General features: G+C 42.9%; 1 protein-coding gene across 1 annotated transcript in view; it reads left to right on the top strand.

Annotated features, from left to right (window-relative positions):
- The window catches only part of SMARCC1 (SWI/SNF related BAF chromatin remodeling complex subunit C1), a 192,444-nt gene that overhangs the window by 106,987 nt on the left and 65,080 nt on the right, over positions 1 to 20,377 (top strand). Inside the window, exon 22 of the mRNA XM_048837290.2 lies at positions 16,557 to 16,612. Coding sequence (XP_048693247.2) covers positions 16,557 to 16,612 — 56 coding nt within the window. The remainder of the gene's footprint in view (positions 1 to 16,556; positions 16,613 to 20,377) is intronic.

Raw genomic sequence — 20,377 nt, 5'->3', positions numbered from 1 at the left:
TGGTTCACACCAGATGAGACATAATGCCTTCCATCTCTATGGAAGTTAGGATAAAACCAACTGGATTGTATGGTTTTATCAAAATGTAAGTACAGAATACTCCTGCTGGAAAAAAAAAAAAAAAGAATAATTACATAATGTTTTTTCTTCATCTCCACTCTGTTTTCATGACTTCCTGCCTGATTGTGTTCTGGGTACGGTGTTGGACAACAGTAATGATGAGAAAACATTGTTTCATTAGACCTGAACTGCACATGGACAATGTGTATTGGCTAGTGGTGCTTTCGTGTTGCATAGTTTGGGCCATTCTTAGTTTTTTGAAAACTCTAATGTAGTTGTAACTGTCACAGTTGAGCTGAGTTTCTAATGTGCGGCGAATGCTCTTGCTTATTGAGTTACTTCAGTAGATACTCTGGCATATAAAGCTAATATTTTAGGCTATGATTATTCATGCTACACAAATTGTCGTCTATAGCCCAAATGTGTAGAAGCTATGGGGCTGTTTCAACGTCCTAGAATACATGGAAAATCCCTGTTTGAATCCCCTTTCCACTAAAAACTAACTTCTATTTAAATCCCATTCTTAAATAGAGAATGTAAATTGTATAACTTAGTTTTTGATTTAGTTCCTTAAGCCCTGCAGCATAGCTGCTCTTATTTCTTCCATTTGCTTTACTGCAGTGTGCCCACAGGGACTCTGCTATATACCTACTAAAATGCAAAAAGATTTTCATCTTTAAACACTCAGTAAAGATCTGGCAGCACTGTTAATGTTTGTCAGTAAATTTTTAATATCTCAAAATCTCTGTTCAGCATTGGTTGGCTAGTGTCTTGTTCATCCTACCACGAATAATTTGTGAGTGAATTTAGGGTTTGTGCTAATGAAGCATGTCTTGTACCAGATAAAGCATAGTGTAATCTGGGTAGTGTGCAAGCTTTGTCTCGAGCTCTGCCAGAACACCTCAGGCCTTACCTGCAATATCCCCCGTTACTCCAGACCTGAGAAGAGAGTACAGAATTGTGTGGTGGTTTTTTGAGGTGGGTTCATAGGAACTGGGAGCACAATAACACACTCAACACCTACCTCTCTAAGTCTCATTCCGTAGCTGAAGTAGGTATATGTGTACCATGTATGTTGCTTATTTTTAAAAAGTATGTAGATTTAAATTGGACAGTGTTTAGTTTAAGCTAAAAATACTGCAGAATACCCCCTAAATTTCACATTAGACTTGTCGACTTTTTTTTTTTTTTTTAATAATAATCAAACTGAAATTAGCAAGCTATTCCATAGTGCTCTGTCACCTCTTGTCAGTTCCACATGGTGGAGCAAGGCAGAGCTGACTTGGAGGAGCATAGAACTCTGAAATGACGTGACAAATACATGCTGAAAAATAAACATCATGGCATCTGGAATATCTCCTTCTCCCTCTCTGTGTCGCATTGTTTTGTCATGTGGAATTGACAGGAGGAGTTATAGCCCTCTAAATCCATTAAAGGGGGAATAGTTTTATTTTTCTTATCTGAGTCTCAGGTAAAACAAATCTAGGTATTTTCTAGCTTGGATCGAGCTTAAATTAGTGGTTATATTAAAATAATCACTGGACTTAAACCTATTTTATCTGGAGTGTTACAATTTGCTAGTAAGTCTTGCCCAGCAGGATTTGAGACTACAGGAGTGGACTTCTCTGGGGCCTGAGCCATGCAATTCCTTAGTTGTACATCATTAGTATGTGACGCTGGCCTGTCAGTTGCCCTTTTCTCAAAAGGATACCCACTAGTTGCAAATACAGGTTTTGTGGCCTTTGCCATTTAATAAGGGGATGTGGAAAACAGACAACCATAATATGATTCTTGTAGACTGGGTTCTATAACTAATACTGGCCTGTTACAGTTAATGCGATTTGTATTGGGCTGTGATTAATGGAATAAATTAGGACAACAGCAGACGGTTCTCCCTGGGGGAGCTTCACAACAAGAGTTAACTGGGTCACTCGACAATCTGCATGGCCTTCCACCTCAAAACAGCTTTGCAATGGAGGACACAGAGGAAGAATCTACCAAGGTTGCACTTGCAGTGGTGTTTTTAATAAGCTAAAGTACATCTGCATGGCATACGCCTACTGAAAAAGCTAGCTGTCATTGCATGACTAGAACTGAAGTATTACACCTAAATATGTCACACTTGAAAACTAAATTATCTATTTAGGAATACACTGTAATTTAGGTTCATTAATTGATGTAGTCTAATTATAGCTCCACTAGTCTTTTGAAAATTGTGTTTTTCATATTGATATATTTCAGTGTCATGTGGGAAATGGGATTGGAATAGACTGTGAGAGCTGCTGTTAGTCTAGAATTCTGACCTGTAATAATCTTTGTGGTTTGCTGTATTCAAAGCTGACAACCAGATTCCTTTACATCGATATGTAGAGCCATTGTAGACAATTATAGAGTTTACATGGATCAGATTAAATGGTTAACATGATAGATGCCGTGAGTCAAGGACATCCAGAATTCCTCTTCCAAATGCACTGGGAGCCCTCATCTTAGGGATTTTTGTTCACTGTTACCTTTACGAGCAGAATCAAGCCCTTAATAATCAGCCTTGTCTTCCTGAATTTCATGGTTTTTAAACCATGTTTTTAAACCAGTTTTGTTTGCACACATACTTTGCAAGATGCACATTGATGTTGCCCAGATGCACCATGGGCAGGATTAAGTTCTAATTGCTTGTACAAAGAGCCACTTGAATGCTAGAATCTTAAAGGTACAGCCAGCTCCACTCTGGACAGATGCAAGATGTCCAGACAAAAGCAGTTTCCCAAACCAACACTCATATGTTTGTGCTATCTTGTAAGCAGTACAAAAGTTAACCTTTGCATACATTCCTCAGGGCCTCTCTTGCTCTGCTCCACACATTGCTGTCCCCATATCCAGTAACAGCCCTATACTTTCTCCTCCCTGTCAGTCCCTGCCCACACACCTCTGAGTTTCAGGTTTTTGGAGCAGTGAGACATCATATCTGAGTGTTAGTTGAGTGTGGGGAGGAGGGAGAAAAGAGCACCACCCAGCACCAGCAACCCCCAGCATTCTTGTGTCAAGCCCTCCTGCTCAACATCTGCCTCACTTCTAGCAGAGAACACCTCATCTAGCCCCCAGAACCTCCTACTGTATCTTCAGATGACCCAAACACCACAATCAATTTTTGTCTGCAAAAGATTCGTTTTATAAAGACTTATTGTGGTGGAATCCAAGAAAGTTGAGGTCATGAACCCAAGAAGGTAAAGAACTACTAGATTTGATCACTAACCAGTTGACTGGGCACAGCCCTATATATTACTCCACAGTGATGTTTACATACCTTGCAGCCGGGTACAGCCTTTGCCCATTTATATTAACCTTCACAAATGTTTTAATTAATAAAGTGCACGGTAACTTTAATTGGAGATTTCAGTTTGAATGATGATGGTGAATGTTGAGTTTCCTGGGAGGAGTTATAGTACTTTGTCCTTCTGTAATGGCTTCCATTTAAGGATCTCAAAGCACTACACCAAAGATTAAGCAAATCTCCATTCTGTTTTGTTCTGTTTTATACAGATTCTGATCCTTCCCTCATTACTGTTCTATCTAAGTCCCTTCCAGCAGTGGTTTGTTCTTTCACTTTTCCACTTCACACAGGAAAATTTTGTGTGCACTACAGTGTGTTGCTTTGGTATGGTTGTGGTGGGGGTTTTTGTGTGTTTTTAGTGCTGTGTGTGTTAGAGAAGGCAGGTCGAAAAAGTTCAGCTTGCACTTGGAGTGATAGGTGCGGAGATTTGTGATGGCCCTTAGTTCCTGTTGGACCTTGTTCTGCGGTTTCAGACCAGCTCTGGGAAAGCTCTGTCTTCTGCACAATCTTTGCCCTTGTTGTAAAAAGTTCCATTGTGCCTGTGGAGTGGAATTGTCTATCTTGTTGTCCTCTGAGAGGGTTGGGTGATCTTTCTGCTATGCCCAGGCCATTGAGTGCCTTGAGGATAACAACCAAGTCCCTGAACTTAATACGATATTCTAAGGGAAGCCAATTTAGAGAGCAGAGGACAGGTCTGATGTGCTCTTGTTAGCCTGTGTTGCTGAGGAGATGCACTTCAGCATTTTGTATTAGTTGGAGTTAACTAAGAGCTGAAGGTTTGTTGCCCAAGTATATTGCATTGCTGCTGTCCAGACAGGGAGGTGACAAAGGTATGTATAACAGAGGCCAGGTAGCTGTCTGCCTGGATGTGATGAAGTCTCCTAGCCATATGTCAAGCCAAGTGTATGGCATTATCTATGTTTTGCAGGTAAGAGACTCACCTCCCCAAGATTAAACACAGTCAGGACTAAGACCCAGGAGCCTTTGCTCTGACCACAGAAGCGCACAGTTCTGAGTTTTATCATGTCTGTAACTCCCCCACCCCAACCCCAACCCCCAAAAAAAAGTATTCAGGAAATTCTAGTCTGACTTACTGTGGTTGTTACAATTACAAATGAATTGGTATTGAACTTCATCAGTGGAGTAGCTTCCTTGTGGGTTTGGCCACTTTTCATAATCTCTCTTCTGGGTCTGTTGAGTCAAGTTGGATTGAGTTTATTGAACAATAGTGTAGGTTTCCATAAAGACTTTAAAAAAAAAAAACAGGAGCAGGTTGTGAGCCCACTCCTAACCCTCTGCCAGGAAGGCCAATGGACTCCCTTTAGTCTGGTCCTATTCATCGACCTGTCTGGCATGAGTGGCCCTATCAGGAGTTATGCTCCCATCAAGATAGCTCTCAGGATTATGGGCAGACTCAAGCCTTTCAGCCATGTCAAGACACAGTCCCTGGGACTGATGTAGAAGAGGTCTGATGTTTCACATGTCTTGGCAACACTATAAGTACCACAGATGGAACCAGTGAAAACATTAAAGCCAGAACAGTGAAAGCCAGCCATGCCTTTTGTAACTCTAAAGCTGAAGAAACAGAAATCTTGTCCACCAAACTAAACTTAGAGTCTTGAATGCTATTGTAACATTAGTCTTACTCTGTGGCACTGAAACTTGGAGATGACTTCTTCGAGTGATGTCCCCATGGGTGCTCCACTGTAGTTCCTTCTCTGCTTTACCTACAGTGGACTCCCATGGGGGGGACATCTCAGAAAAACTCAGTTACCACACCAGTTGAGTAACCCTCTCTTCTTCTTCGAGTGATGTCTCCACAGGTGCTCCACTGTAGATACAGCACAGGAGGAACTACTGTGGAGCACCCCTGGGGAAACACATGTTGAAGAACCTCAGTTAGTGCACAAGGTGAGTAACCCTCTCTTATTAAGACCTTACTACCTAAACTCCAGGCTTCCATAAACAGTTTTTAGACAATTCTTCAATATCAGACAACCAGAAAAAAAATCACAAATTACAGAACAAAAATAGAGATGGCTTGGACATACATGAAGGAAAGACCCAAATAACATAAGACAGGCATTGGACTGGAACCCACAGGTCAAGATGCAACAAGGTAGACCAAGGAAATGCACAACAGAAACAGAACTGAAAGTTCTCAAAATGATATGGGAGGAAACTAAGAGACTGGCAAAGATGGAAGCCAGTGGTGAACACCTGGAGTAGAGAGGCAAAAGAGAGAGAGGGTGTGTTAAACTTCACCACCCTTGTTTTTATGAATGATTTCGCCGCAGTTCCTATTGTGTCTGTGCCCTTGAAAGTTTCACAGGCAGATTAAACATAGATAAGTGGTCATTTATTTTACCTCCTGTATTTTTGGCAGGCAGTGATTTCCCTTTCATCTCAGTGTGTGATTTGACTAAATGCAAACATTGCTAAAATGAACAGTCTTGGAATATTTTACTTATTCATGTCCTTGCCAAGACCTCTCTCAGCTAATATAGTGCCTTTTGAGGACTGGTGATAACTAAGGCTACGTTTTAGTCATGCGTATTTTTAGTAAAAGTCATGGACAGGTCACGAGCAGTAAACTGAAAAGGAGGATTTGTGGCACCTTAGACTAACAAATCTATTTGAGCATAAGCTTTCATGAGCTACAGCTCACTTCATTGGATGCATTCAGTGTAAACAGAAATTCATGGGCCCGTGACCTGTCCATGACTTTTACTAAAAATACCCACCCTGACTAAAACTTGGGTAAGAGTGGGGGCCACCGCTGGTGCTGGGGGAGGTGACCCAGGTCCCCCGTGGGTTCTGGGGGAGGTAGGGTTGGCGGGGCTGGCAGGGGCTTCCTACCCAGCTCCGCATCTTTGCAGCTCCTAGGCAGTGGAGGAGGGGGCCAGGGCAGGGGCTCGTCCGCTGCTCCAGCCACAAGCTCCAGCTGCCGTAGCTCCCATTGGCCAGGAACTGCAGCTAATGGGAGCTGCGGGTGTGGGCAGCATGTGGCGCGGAGACCCCACACCCCTCACCTAGGAGCTTCAGGCGGGCCCCCCACCCCAGGTAAGTGTGCCCCCCCCGCACCCTCCAAACCCCTGTCCCCTAGCCCTGAGCCCTCTCCCACACACCCAAACTACTGCTGCTGGCCCTCACCAGCCACTGACTGCAGTGGTCATGGAAAGTCACGGAATCCATGACCTCCGTGACACTTGCAGCCTTAGTGATAACTATCCATCCTTTCTTATAACTGACTCGTGCAGTGTTCACAACTGCTGCACAAGCTTTCAGTGAACTACCCACTCTCCTCTGGGGAAAGAGTGCCGTTTGTCATGTTGAGCATGTAGAAGTGTCACAGAGTACAAGTATGGGAAGCGCTAACTGTTGTGCGTTCCTTCCTTTCACCGAGCGTGGAGGAAAAAACTATGCTAGTTAGTAGCAGGATTGCCATACATTTGAGCCCGCTAATCAGTCCAACCACATCTGCCTTTTCATTGCTGATACCTTGTTTATCCAGAATCAATTTAGTATTCATATTAGAGTGTGTTATAATGAACTGTGTAAATGGGTCCTATCTGTGAAAACAAAGGGGGCCAACCTGGTCTCAGGGCACCTGTGGATTACTAAGTTTAAACACATTTTAAAGATAACTTTGTATTGATGCATTCTGCTTTATTGTTCTACTGATAAGAGTGGGGAGTTTATTTATCCGCTGTCTCATGTAGCTTGCAGACAATCTGATTAGAGAAATTAAACAAAGGTCAGACACTTTTAATTTCCCTGTTGACTTGAAGTCTGTTTCCCTTCTCTAGTTGTAGGGTTAAATGGGGCTTCCTGAGAAGCCAGTCATAGGTTCCTCATCACTAACCAATAGGTGTTGATACCTAACTAGGCAGAGCTCCCTGTTCTTGAGGGTTGTGTTTTACCTTTAAGACTAGGAACGTCTGATTCCTGGGGTGTGGGTGAGGTGTGCTTTTCGGTTGGAAGTGCTGGGCTCCTCCTTGGGATGATGCCTTGCATTGCTTGGTAGCCATCTACCTTTTGCTGCTTAAGAACCATAATTTACTGATTCTGAAGGGAGAGCCATATAGTTTTTCTCCTCACAAAAGATGATTGCTGTGATGCAGGACCTGCTAAAGAGGATTGTGACAGTGGAGACCCTTGTGGCCCTGTAAGAGGGACTACCAAGCACTCCCTGTAGAAGGAAAGGAAGGTTATCACTATCAGTTTGTGTTGTGGACACTCATGCTCCAGAGGGCTAATTCCCATCTAAGTTGTCAGTTTTGTATATTCTTCATTAACCTGGTCAGATTTTTGCTTCTGGTTTGCAGCAAAATCAATAAAGGCCATGTCTGTATCTTCCTGGAATACAGGCATCCTTTATTTTATAATTTGTATCCAGAGTATCAAAATATGATGTTTTCAGGTCCACATACTGTCACGGAGTCCCCGGGCAATGCTCTGGAACTGCTCCCTACGAAGCCAGTCAAGACTCTGGTGAAGTTTCCTCTTTCTGAGCAGACTGTCTTCAGGGCAAACAGCTCACACAGCTTGCACCTTCCTGGGTCTGACCTTGAGCATTCAGCATCCTCTGCCCCTCCGTGCGCTTCCCACAGTGAATCCGCCCATGCGGGGTCCTGGAGAAGCCAAAGGGTCCTGCACCCCAATTCCGCAGTCAGACGTCTAACCCTGATATTCTGTGATTCTTAGTCAGCCAGTAAAACAGAGGTTTATTAGATGACAGGAACATGGTCTAAAACAGAGCTTGTAGGTACAGAGAACAGGACCCCTCAGCTGGGTCCATTCTGGGGGACAGAGAGCCAGACAACCACACCTGTACTTCACTCCTCTTCCCCAGCCAGCCCAAACTGAAACTCTCTCCAGCCCCTCCTCCTCTGGGCTTTGACACTTTCCCAGGCCAGGAGGTCACCTGATTCCTTTGTTCTCCAACCCTTTAGCTCTCATCTTGCAGGGGGGAAGGGCCAGGCCATCGGTTGCCAGGAAATAGGGTGTCGGCCATTCTCTGTGTCCAGACCCCTGCACACACCTGCCCTCTAGGGCTCTGCAATGATCATACACCCTTATCCCACCACCTAGATACTTAAGAACTGCATAGGGGAAACTGAGGCACCCCCCACACTATTCAGAGAAAACATTAAGAACAGTCCCACTTTGTCACACATACCTTTCACGTTTGGATGTCATATTTATATTTTTTACAGGAGTCCAGTCTCCTCATTGCATTAACTTCATTTTAAAATTCCCACTACTACCTTAGTTAAAATGGCTTAAAACGTAGAGATAGAAACCTGCATGAACTCAGATAAATTCAGTTTGCCCTGACACTCATAGCAGAGACTTTTTCAGTTTCCTTTTTCATTTCATTCATTTAGTATTCCTGCATGCACCCATCAGTATAAGCAAAAAATGTAAATGGTTCATGCCAGCTGGAGGCCTGCAGTCACAACACTGTCACTGCAAATAATGGCTCTGCAGCGAATGCGATAAGACAATTTTCAAAAACCATCAACTACTACCTGGCTAAACTTGTCATATTGACTTCTTTATTTTTTATTAAAACAAAAATTTATTATTGCAGTCACTACCAGACAACCTAGGTTACATCAGGAATTATAAACGTGTGAAAATGCAATTTATAATGAAACTTAAGATATTTTCTTAGTAACCGAACGTATCCATGTTTAGTCTCATCACAGAGGGAAATATATTTTTGGAAGTTTCAGGAAAATTCTTTTAGTTTTGTAATGCAAGGGAGGGTGGGGAAAAACAAAACTTATAGTGGGGAAAGTGTAAGATGAATTTGTGCACTTTTTTTGTTGCTGAATCTTAAAATGTAAGGTATTTCTGGCAGTCTAGTCACACTGAGAACTAGTCCTTTACTTTGCAGCAAATACATGAGTTACAATTTAAAAAGTAAACAACATGAGAACTGTGATGTTGCCTCAATACAACATTATAACTAATAAATGCATAGATTTAAACGTAGAAAACTTTTCCATAGGCTATTTGCAACTCAGAAATGTTCTTTTTAAAAGAATAAATGTGTTTTATGAGTGAAATTTTTATGCCACTGCACAGTTGACATGCTATGCTGGGGGGAGCCTTTCTCCTACAGATCTGATGGGCTACACCAGCTCAAAAGGGTGTATATAGTACTTGCTGCAAGAGCACAATGAAGTATTGGTTGCGGATGTGAACTCCACAAGCACAATAGAGTAACTGCAAGGAGTTTGCAAAATCAAACCAAAGAGCTCTGGATTTTTGTGCAGGGGAGTTAGAGAAGAACCGGAACAAATCTAAATGCTCAGTAGCAAAGTAAAGTTCAGTCACGTTGCTTGTATGGTAGATTTTCTGTTCATTGACTGCATCTTACACTTACACTGTAACTTGATAGGAAACTGCTTAACAGAATGGGGTGGAGTACTGTGTATTAGTAAGAGTATGATACTGGGACTCAGGACTCTTTAGCTTACAGACATTGGGCAACTAACTTAACTTGTGTGTCTTCGGGCAAGTCCCCACTACAAAGCTGCATCGGCACAGCTATACCTCCCGTCGGCATAATTACTCTACCTCGGAGAAGCGGAAGCTGTTAGTGGGAGAGCGTCTCCTGCTGACATAGCCCCGTGTGGAGACGCGAAACTTGTGTCACTTGGGGGGAGGGGGCTTTTTCAGACCCCAGAGCAGCGCAATTATATTGACTTAGGCTGTAGTGTAAACCCGCCCTTAGTTTTCCCATTTGTAAATCGGAGGTAATTCGTACTACACAAATACCTGGGGAAGCTTGTTTAATGTTTGTAAAGACCTAATAGATCATTTAATAGCAGGTGCTATAAAAATGCAAAGTATGTTTATAATAGTGTGCTTGATGGGTAAAACTAGAAAGGGCAAAGGACTGGAGAATATGCTGTAGGAAGCAATGCTGAAGTAGGCCCCTAAGGGTGAATAGGGATTAATGAGCATCATCACTCTCTAATTTCTCTGGTTTATTGGTCTACAATGTATCTGTTACCCAAGTGGTGACCACCATTTTTCTGAAAAGCGTCATCCTAAGAATTTTGTTATTTTGAAACAATTACATATTTAATGTTTGTTGGTTGCCAAGTCAGCATTAAAGCAAGATGGAAAGTTAATTTTACACAGGGAAGAGAGGAACATGCAGTACTGTTGTGTGTAAAGAAAGAAAACCTGTGTACATGGTGTATATTACTTTTCAATGTTATGGTGGCTACCAGCAAGAGCCCACATGATTATTTTAATTATAACCTTTTATTATCACATGCAATTCAGACTGTATAAATAGCAGGGAGTACTTTTGTCAACCTGTGAAATTTCATACTGCTGAGCAAAGCAAGATTGGTCATTCTGACTGGGAGATCTACAGGAATCAAAACTTCAGAATTGCTTCACTGTTCTCCGCCATCCCATTTTCTAATCAGTCGTTTTTTGTTTTATACATAATGTAGCATCCTGTTTTGCTGCTTTTGCACATGAATTCCTTCAGTTCCTCTGTACTGAAAGATACTTGGGAGTTTTAAGCTCTAGCTAAGCTGCACGTAAACAGAATTTTATATATTGTTTCTGTAGAATTTTCTGGTTTGAGGTTATTAGCTTTACTTCCCATTAAACACACCACTCTCAATTCCCTATTCTTTGGCTCTTATTATGTTTCAACGGAGAGACTGAAACTTCCTATCACTGCCACTCCTTTTACCAAAAAGAGTCACACTTTTAAGCACAGTCTGGAATTCTGCTCTTAGGCTGTGGACAAGAGTCTCTGAGACTATCTAATCTGTCTCTTCCTTATGTCATTGCTAGGCTACCAAATAATAACCCTTCCTGAACAGATTCTCTCCTTTTAAGAGGGCATATTGACCGGTCTGTAACATGGTTTGAATCCCCTCTCGGTGGACAAAGGCAGGTACTTCAGAAGGGCAGAGTTGTCTGTCCCAGATAAGATCAATTGAAAAATGATGAAATGTTTTGTCTCTTATTTCTAGTTCTTCTTACATCATAGTTTTTTTCTAATATGTGAAGAATTAATTTGTGACACATCATCACTGAAATTATTGCTGCATGTTAGAGACCAAGCTGTCTTCACCAGCTCTGTTTTAGAACAGACTTGTACTATCATTAGAGTGGGAATTTTTTTTTAATCAAAACATTTTGCATCAACGAATACCTTATATTGAGATTTATGTAGCTGGGTTGAGTGATGTTAATTATTCCTGCATGCTTGAGATCAGCCTGCAGTGCCCAACACCTTTCTATGTAAAGGTGTGGCACCATGGGTCAAAGCCTGTGATCTAACTCTAAGAATTTCTCTTTAATGCCTTATAGAGCCTTTGGGTACGTATGTATGGTGCTGGAGACTCCGCTCTGGAGGTTTTCAGATACCTTATGGGATTCAGTCTTGAGGGGTATGCTGTTCCTCTTGTTATATGCTGACATTCCCCTCTCCTCTCTGTGTATTTGCAGTATTTTTAGGTATTTCTGAACCTTCTAAATAAATATGTGCAAAACATCAGTGACAATTAAAGTCCATGATGAAGTCCAAATAAAGCTTTGTAATATTTTGGCTCTGTATGTATACTTTTCCTATCCCAAAGAGCCCAATCTTTATTAGCGGAAACTTTGCATAAACATTCATTAAAAGAATAGCTTAATTAAATGAACTGGGGGGTGGCATCAAGAAACCTATCCTAAGGACAAGTGTATGAAGGTTTAAGTAGCTTGAAATGAGACTAATTGCTTTTAAAACATTCATACTTTTTAGATTTCAGAGTAACAGCCGTGTTAGTCTGTATTCGCAAAAAGAAAAGGAGTACTTGTGGCACCTTAGAGACTAACCAATTTATTTGAGCATGAGCATCCGATGAAGTGAGCTGTAGCTCACGAAAGCTCATGCTCAAATAAATTGGTTAGTCTCTAAGGTGCCACAAGTACTCCTTATACTTTTTAGAGATATCCATGCATCTAACACTGGTAACAATTTTACTGACTTTTTTTTTTCCCTCAACATTTCAACTTTTCTCTATGTTGTTGTCCCCTGCATACTGTTGATTAGATTATTGTGCAACATGACGCTCTTTGTAGATCTCATGGTTGGATGGGATAGTAAGGTAACTGGGCAATAATTATTTAAGCAGCAAGTTTCTAACTAAACAGAACCTGGTTGAGTTTTTGATGAGACAGCTAAGCTATTTTTGTTGAGATATAGCACCCACAGTGTAAAAGGTGCTTCGCATACATATAGAGAGGGAAGGTCTCTGGCCCGAAGAGCTTACAGTCTAACCAGACAGCAAGTCGTCAACTACAACAAAAACCAAGTGATTTGAACAGTGAACTCTTATTAAACTCACACATCTTTTCATTTTTTTTTTAAATGTTCTTGTCATGAAGCCCTAGTTAGAGGCTCCCCAAGCTACTATGTTTGGGACCCATCCTAGATCAGTGTGCGCTTAAGCTTCCCTTGGTCTCAGCAGGCTGCAACATTGTCTCTTCCCTTGGCCTCTCTGGCACATTTCCTGGGCACAGGATCTCTGTCTGTTACCCCTTCACAGAAGTGGGACCCTATGGCCAATGTCCTAGGCCCCCAGGGCTAGTGCTGATTTCCTAGATTCCCCAGTTGCTTAAGTCCTTTCCCAGAGTTCCTGCCTTGTGGGCACTCAAGTTTTACAGATCTCTTAGGGGCATGTGAGAGTGAAAGCGAATGACACACAAGCTCTGTATGGGTTTTAAAAAAAAAAGTCGCCCTTCACTTTTGTTAGCACAAGAAATATATAGATTTCGACAAAACAAAAACCACATACCCGCATTTCCCTGCCTCAGTTTCTCACCACTCTTGAGCATTCTTTGGGTTAAGGTCAGAGTCCTCTAAGGAGTGCAGAATCCTACCTCCTGCACGTGTCTTCTCCTCCAAATCATGGAGTTTCTCTCTAGTGCAGTCTGTTTCCTTCTTCCTGGGGTGGTTCCACAATAAAACAAGACCCCTTTGCTACAAAAACATGCCCCTCTGTTCATCTTCCCTACCCAAGCTTCCTCATGTCTCCATGATTTTTCCTTAAGTCTGTCAGGTTCTGTGGCTTTTAAAACGCAACGGTAACACCTGTTTGTTCTTTGTTGTGCTTCTGTGAAAATTCTACTGCTTTAAATCTGTCCTGCAGAAACATTTGGTCAGCCTAGTTTCCCCTGTCTTCAGCCATCTCATTGGTACTGAAGTGCTCTCACTTGAATGGGGGACATCAAGGTTTGACCACCCTCCATTGCCCTTGGTCTGGGGAATGGGTGACACACCCCTGACAACGTGGCTGACTCCACTAACCTTGAGGGATTTCAATGAGCAATTTCATAAGATCAGCCAGAACTCATAAGTCATACATAAATTCCTGAAATCATCAAAATTCTATTGTCTGTTTTAGCACTTCTTTGAGGGTATGCCTAGGTCTTGTAGCCCTTTTGAAATAAATGCTTTGAGGAACAAGATCTGGAGATGGGAGACATGAAGGGGCCAGTTAGTCATGAACAATGGTCCAAGAAATCCATTTGCCACAGAAAAACGTGAATTTGCGTTTCTATAGAAAATCTTTAGTTTTTACATTTTGTGAAAAAATAAAAACATATACAGTGGAACCCCAGTTATCCAATCTAATTGGGACCAGGGCCAGATCAGATAATCAGGAGACTGGATGGGGCTCTAGCTGTCAGTCCTGGGCAGCGAGGCTTGGGCTGTAAGCTTAAAAATTGTAAATATATTGGTAAATCATTGCATTCAACTGATACTCCTATATATTGTGGCTAGGGAAACTAAAGTTCAGCATTTCATTTGAATCATGGGAAAACATGGATTTTTGCGGGGGGGTTTATCAGAGAATTTTGCGCTTTTTTTTTAATCACTGAAAATTAGGGTCCCTGGTCATGAAGGTTAGGCAAAGAAACTGTGGTTATGGGGAGTGAAAAGACCTGCAAATGTTAGGGCAGGGAAATAATGAGAGGCTTTCTTGTGAATGTTTGATGCTTTAACACTGTTTGTAGAGTTGCTAGAACTTTGTGTGAGAATATTTTTACAGCGCATAAATGACTCTTCTACTGTCAGATTTGAATAACATGATAAAATCAGACTCTGATAGTGTTTTGATCACTTGCAAATTGGAAATAAAGTCTCCTACTGACTTTCCATGCATGCTGACATTTGTGTGCGTAGAGTTCATAAAGCAATTCAGGAAATTTATGTTGAGCAGTGATGACCACTCTTGTAATACAAGATGTTCTTAGGTGAGGCTGGTCTTGCATGCCTGAGCTATGGACCATCTACACAGACAAATAGATTACATTGGCAGAGCATGTTGTTAGAATTCTGTTGGTTGACTATAATATAACATGGATTGAACATGTTATAGAGTTGCGGTGTATCCTTGGCCTTTTACAGGTGTGCAGTGGTTCGAGTTTTGTATGCATGGGCAAACTATGTATCTTCATAGCTAAATTAAAATTTTGTCATGGTTATTTTTAGTAAAAGTCAAGGACAGGTCACGGGCAATAAACAAAAATTAACAGAAGCCCATGACCTATCCATGACTTCTACTAAACTAAAAATAATGGGGGCAGGAGGTCTGACTGAAGCCCAAGTGGGGAAAGAGAGCCTGAGCCATGCTGTTGGGGGTTGGGGTGTCCAGCACCTGCCTCTGTGGCAGTTCCAGGGACCCCTCACCGCAGCCTCAGGGGCTCAGAGCTCTGGGGGTCCCCCCACTGCTCCAGGGGCCCCCTGCAGCCGCTGACAGCTCTGGCACCACTGCTGTGGGGCTGGAGCAGAAAATGTCTGACGTCTCTGAAAGTCACAGAATCCGTGCCTTTGTGACATAATCTTATCCTTATGCATAGCTATTTTAATATTGTTGGCCTCACATACCCCAGCTGGCCAAACCTGCAAAGGTGAAGCAATGTTTAAACCTGAGTTTTAAATTACGGCTATAGCATAATGTATTGTGCTGCCAAACCTCCCATGTGTCCAGTGTTATGAAGCTTTCTTGAATCTTTCTAAAGAACTGTTTTATTTATTTAGGTGGAACAAATGGGCCAAAGTTATTAACAACCCAGTCACTGTCCGGCATTAAACAGTGTTAAACATGGTCCAGGGTTTGGCATTCAGAGACCTCAGCCTGCTTAGTACCATGGCGCAAACATAATTGAAAATTATTTTAACCTTCTATTAAAGATAAAGAAAAGAAAAAAAACAGTTAAAGCATTTGAAATGTGAAGAATTAAGTAAAGCTTTTATTGTAACATGATTTGCTCCCTTTAGCTGGAGAGAGTTTTAGAAAGAAAAACCTCTTGTTTGACAGTCTCTTAGATATTATTAAAGAGGGCAATAACTGTCCCTCTAGGAAAAAGAAAATGGTAATTGAAATGAGCTGGAGCTACTTCTGTTAAAGTCAGATCCCATTTCATCCCAGGTGGTGTCTGGGATTCAGCTGGAGCCAGTAGAAGTGGGAGTATTATCTGGGTCCCTCTCTCTGGCCTGGTCTGGTCAGGACATCTTTCAGGGTTAGATAATGAAGGCCTGGGATCCCAGAAGATGGTGGGGGTGGCAGCCATGATGGTGAAGTTTGCTTCAGTATCCTCTGTCTGTTCTGTCACTCAATCTTTTTTCTGTTCTTTGTCCTCCTTACCCCTCATCCTCCTCCCCTTATTTCCCAAAAAAGTCTTCCTTTCAGGACCCAGAAAGGGAGTGATGGGTGGAATAGCTCATTCCCTCATTATTTTTGTCCACCAATTAGACCTGATTTCTGACACACTAATTTTGGTTCATTAACTTCTGGCTCCACATCATTTGTTTTTAACAGGTATAATTACAGCAGTCCTTGGATTATATGAACATGGCCTTTTTAGTTTAAACTAATCCAGTTTCTCTGTCTGGTTTTCTTGCACCTACTCCCATCAACACCTGTTGTTATAGGTTGTGACATCTTATGAACTTACACTCACTTTTTACAGTTAAACTCACAATTAAGGTAAATTTGTAAGCCCAATTACCACAACAGAACAGAGTAGAACATTTCAGTTAGGCCTGTAATTAATTTTCAAGCATAATAAATGGTGGTTATGGCACTTTTAACCACTCTGCTTTATGTACTTATATTTCTTCTCACAGATGGAGTTGAAGAAGAAAAAATGGAAACTGAGACAGATGGGCAACAGTCAGAAAAGGTAAAAGTCTGAGATTTGTCTCTGATACAGTGATTCTTTTCATGAAGTTCACAAGTCTGAGTTATTTGTGTTACAGTAGCACCTAGAGACCTTAATCAAAGATCGGAGCCCATTGTGCTAGTCACTGTACAAATGCATAATGAAAAGATGGGCCTTACCCCAGGTGACTTAAATTTTAGTAAAGAGCTCCTTGTTCTCAGACTTATCATGTGCAGAGTGAATTGAACACTGCTGTCATAGGAGTTCTCCCCTGCAAGTTTATTGCTGAGCAAAGTGGGAAGAGATGTCAGTATCTCTTCCTGCCCTTTCTAGCCATGAGGAAAGGGGCTGAAGAAGGGTCAAAGTGGAGGTCAGATTTAATTGTAGAACCATAGAAAAACTGCAGCAGCCCATCCTGACATGTTGCAGCATTTTTCTTGTAGTGTTGGATTGATGAGTCTGACTCCTGATCGTGCAGTGCTGGGATGTTTTCAGCTCTGCACAGTTTAATTCAGTGAGAAATTGGCTGTCCAAGATTAAGTACCTTTGCTCTAATCTGACACAAGATCAGTAAAGAGAAATCATAGTCCTCCAAGAACCATTCCTAATTTTTGAATTTAGTGTAACTCAGTTGTGTTGGACTGCCAAGTGCTCAGAGTAACCTATTGTTATAGCACAAATATAAACTGAGAGGATGAAAGACAGAAAAGGGTTCTTGTATTTCCCTTCTGGGTGCCAGCTGGAGTTGGATTGGCAACCTGAGTGAAGTCATTTATTCATAGTTGCATCACAGACAATGGCAATGCAAGCTACCCTCCTTTGTCTAGTGAATGTGACTCAACTCTGATTTAGAGTTTGAACCTAAGCCTATGATAGTCAGTGGCAAAACCGTCATTGGCTTTAGTGTGTGCAGGATCAAACCCTTAATGACGAGCTGCCTAAGAATGAGAGAGGAGTTCAGCCTGTTTATTCAGGCTTTCATCTCTCCTACTGAGAGTGTCAGCAAAAGAAGATGATTGCAATGGTGGGTTTTGTGATATAGATAAATGTCCTCTAAGATCTAGACTGTGACTAGCAGCTCCTTTCAAATAGGTCACAGAACTGTAAAGTGGTAATGGCAATGACTTCTGGGCAGTAGTGACCTGCACTAAATTCAAACTAGTGCTCTAGAACTGATTCATCATTTTCTTGAATACACAATAACTACATTCTGTCTGCAGTTACCTGTGATACTTTCCTGTTACCCTGCTTTTTCAGTCAAATGAATGAAACACCAGTGCTTAAATTAAGGACATGTCTACACTACAGTCTTAAATCGACCTGTGTTAGGTCGACTTACAGCCATCCCAGTAATTGCTGTGGTGGCTGATGTCCACGCTACCCTCCTTCTGTTGTTGGTGCGCATCCTCACCAGGAGCACTTCCACTAGCTGAAGAGGGACAGCATAGGAGGCCTGAGAGCCCGGGCTCTCAGCTCTGCAATGGTCCCCATTGCGGGCTTCTCTCCTTCAGCAGGGAGATCTATGCCCAGAGTCTGGTCGGCTGCAGTGCTCCCTGCAGGGAGCCAGGACCCTGGGCAGCTGCCCAAGCCAGTAACCTGGTTGACAGCCCAGCTTGGAACAAAGACCCAGAGACCAGGGCCGGATTAACTCTCCTGTGGGCACAGGGCTATTAGATTTTGTGGGGTCCCTGTATACAAGTCTTTTTCCTTGGAGGGAGTTTGGTGCAGGAGGCAGCTGGGGCAGGGGATTGGGGTGCAGGAGGTGGTGTGGGGTCTGGGAGGGAGTTTGGGTGCAGGAGGGGATTCTGATCTGGGGCAGGGGGTTGAGGTGGAGGTGCGGGTGTGAGGTGCAGGCTCCAGCTGGGAGGCGCTTACCACAAGCGGCTTCCGGCCAGCAGGGCTCAGGCTGCATGCCTGCTATAGCCTCATGCCCGCTCCTGGAAGCGGCTGGCTGCTAGCTCATCTCTGCTCACCCTTTGGGGGGAGGGGAACAGCAGGTCTCTGTATGCTGCCTTCCCCTGCAAGCAGCTCCTCTCCCCCCCCCCCCCCCCCCGTAGCTACAGGGGGCTGCGGGAACAGTGCTGGGGGCAGGGGCAACGCGCAGAGCCACCTTCCACCCCACCCCCGCCAGGGGCTACAGAGACATGCCAGCAACCAGCCGCTTCCAGGAACTTCCATGGGGCTATGGAAGGCAGCCTGCCTGAGCACCCCTTTTATCAGCCTGGAGATCGCTGGCAGTGATTTATTTTTGCGGGGCCCCCCTTGAGCCAAGGCCCTGGGCTGCAGCCCCTAAAGCCCCTGCCTTAATCCGGCCCTGTGGGAGATCTGCAGCAGCCAGGCGGGGGAGCCAGGAGCCAGCTTTCTTGTCAATTTCATGGCTCAAGCAGAGCTGTGAAATTAACAAGAATGACAGCCAACAGCCAATGTGAGGAACCATGTCTACATAGACAGTGAGTCACCCTAGGTACACTGACATAAGTCTTACGCCTCTCATGGAGGTGGAGTTGTTATGTTGGTAGTACAGTGTAGTACAGCACTTACGTCGGCAGGAGTAAGTCTGTAGTGTAGACACTGACGTACTTAGGTCCACATAAGTTGCCTTATGTGGACCTAACTCTGTAGTGGAGACCAAGCCTAATACTCAAAAAACATAATTCTGAATGTTACTCCTTGTTTGCTGTATTCTCTCCAGTACGTTTATATTGCTTTTATGAAATAATATATGTAAATACAGTGCAAGGTAATCATGGGCATGAAAATTACTGTTCCAAATTTATTGGAAACTAATTCCTGGTCTAGTAGAACAGAATAGATTAGACATTCAGATAAATCCAAATTACTTGCAAATGTTAAAATATTTCCCACCTCCACCCTTACGCATAAAATCACTGCTCATATCATTAATACAGTTAAGGCCCTTAAATTGGAATAAGCTAGAATATGTGAAGAATTCCACTTCTTTGAGTAGTGTCCCTATGGGTGCTTCATGACAGGGCATACTTCCTCGGGGCAGATTTATCACAATGTCCAGCCTTGTTTCAACAATCCAGTAGAGTCTACAAACCCCACTGCAAGGGCTTTCCTACAAATTCTGGGCCATATGGCAGCCTGTATGTTCATGACTTCCCTAGCAAGACTTAACTCTTGGTGTCTTCACCTGTAATTGAGAACCATCTACACTCCCAACGCTTTCGATCCAAGCAGGTGTCCATACCTCATAGGGTCCTCAGTCATCTGAACTGGTGGAAGGACCCACAGAAGGTGTGGGGGGGTGTTTCATTTGTACAGCCTCTTCCCATGAGGATTGTCACCGCAGAAGTCTCCCTCATAGGCTGGGGTGCACAATTCCAAAGCCTTAAAGCTCAGGGCAAATAGACCCCCTCCGTATCAACATATTGGAGCTCAGAGCAGTCCATTATGCTTGCCAACACTTTCTCCACACACCAAGGACCACCCAATCAGAATAATGCTGGACAACAGAGCAGTAAAGTTCACATCAATCAGCAAGGACGAGCAGGATACCAGTCCTCCTACACCAAAGCCATAAAACTATAGAACTGGTGCACGTCACATCGCATGCATATCTTGGGGGTCATCTGCTGGGACTACAGAACACAATCATAAATTCCCTCAGGAGGCAATTCAGCATCAACCACAAATGGGAAGTGAACAACAAAGTGTTCTGAGAAATACAACTTTCCTGGGGCCATCTACAGGTGGATCGCTTCACTACTCCATTCAATGCAAAGAGCAGCCGTCTGCTCAAAGTGTGGGCACGACCACAAC

The sequence above is a fragment of the Caretta caretta genome, chromosome 2, assembly GCF_965140235.1.
Source record: "Caretta caretta isolate rCarCar2 chromosome 2, rCarCar1.hap1, whole genome shotgun sequence".
Classification (NCBI taxonomy): Eukaryota; Metazoa; Chordata; order Testudines; family Cheloniidae; genus Caretta; species Caretta caretta.
The sequence above is the reverse complement of the archived record's forward strand: the minus strand, read 5'-3'. Positions and strand labels throughout refer to the sequence as shown.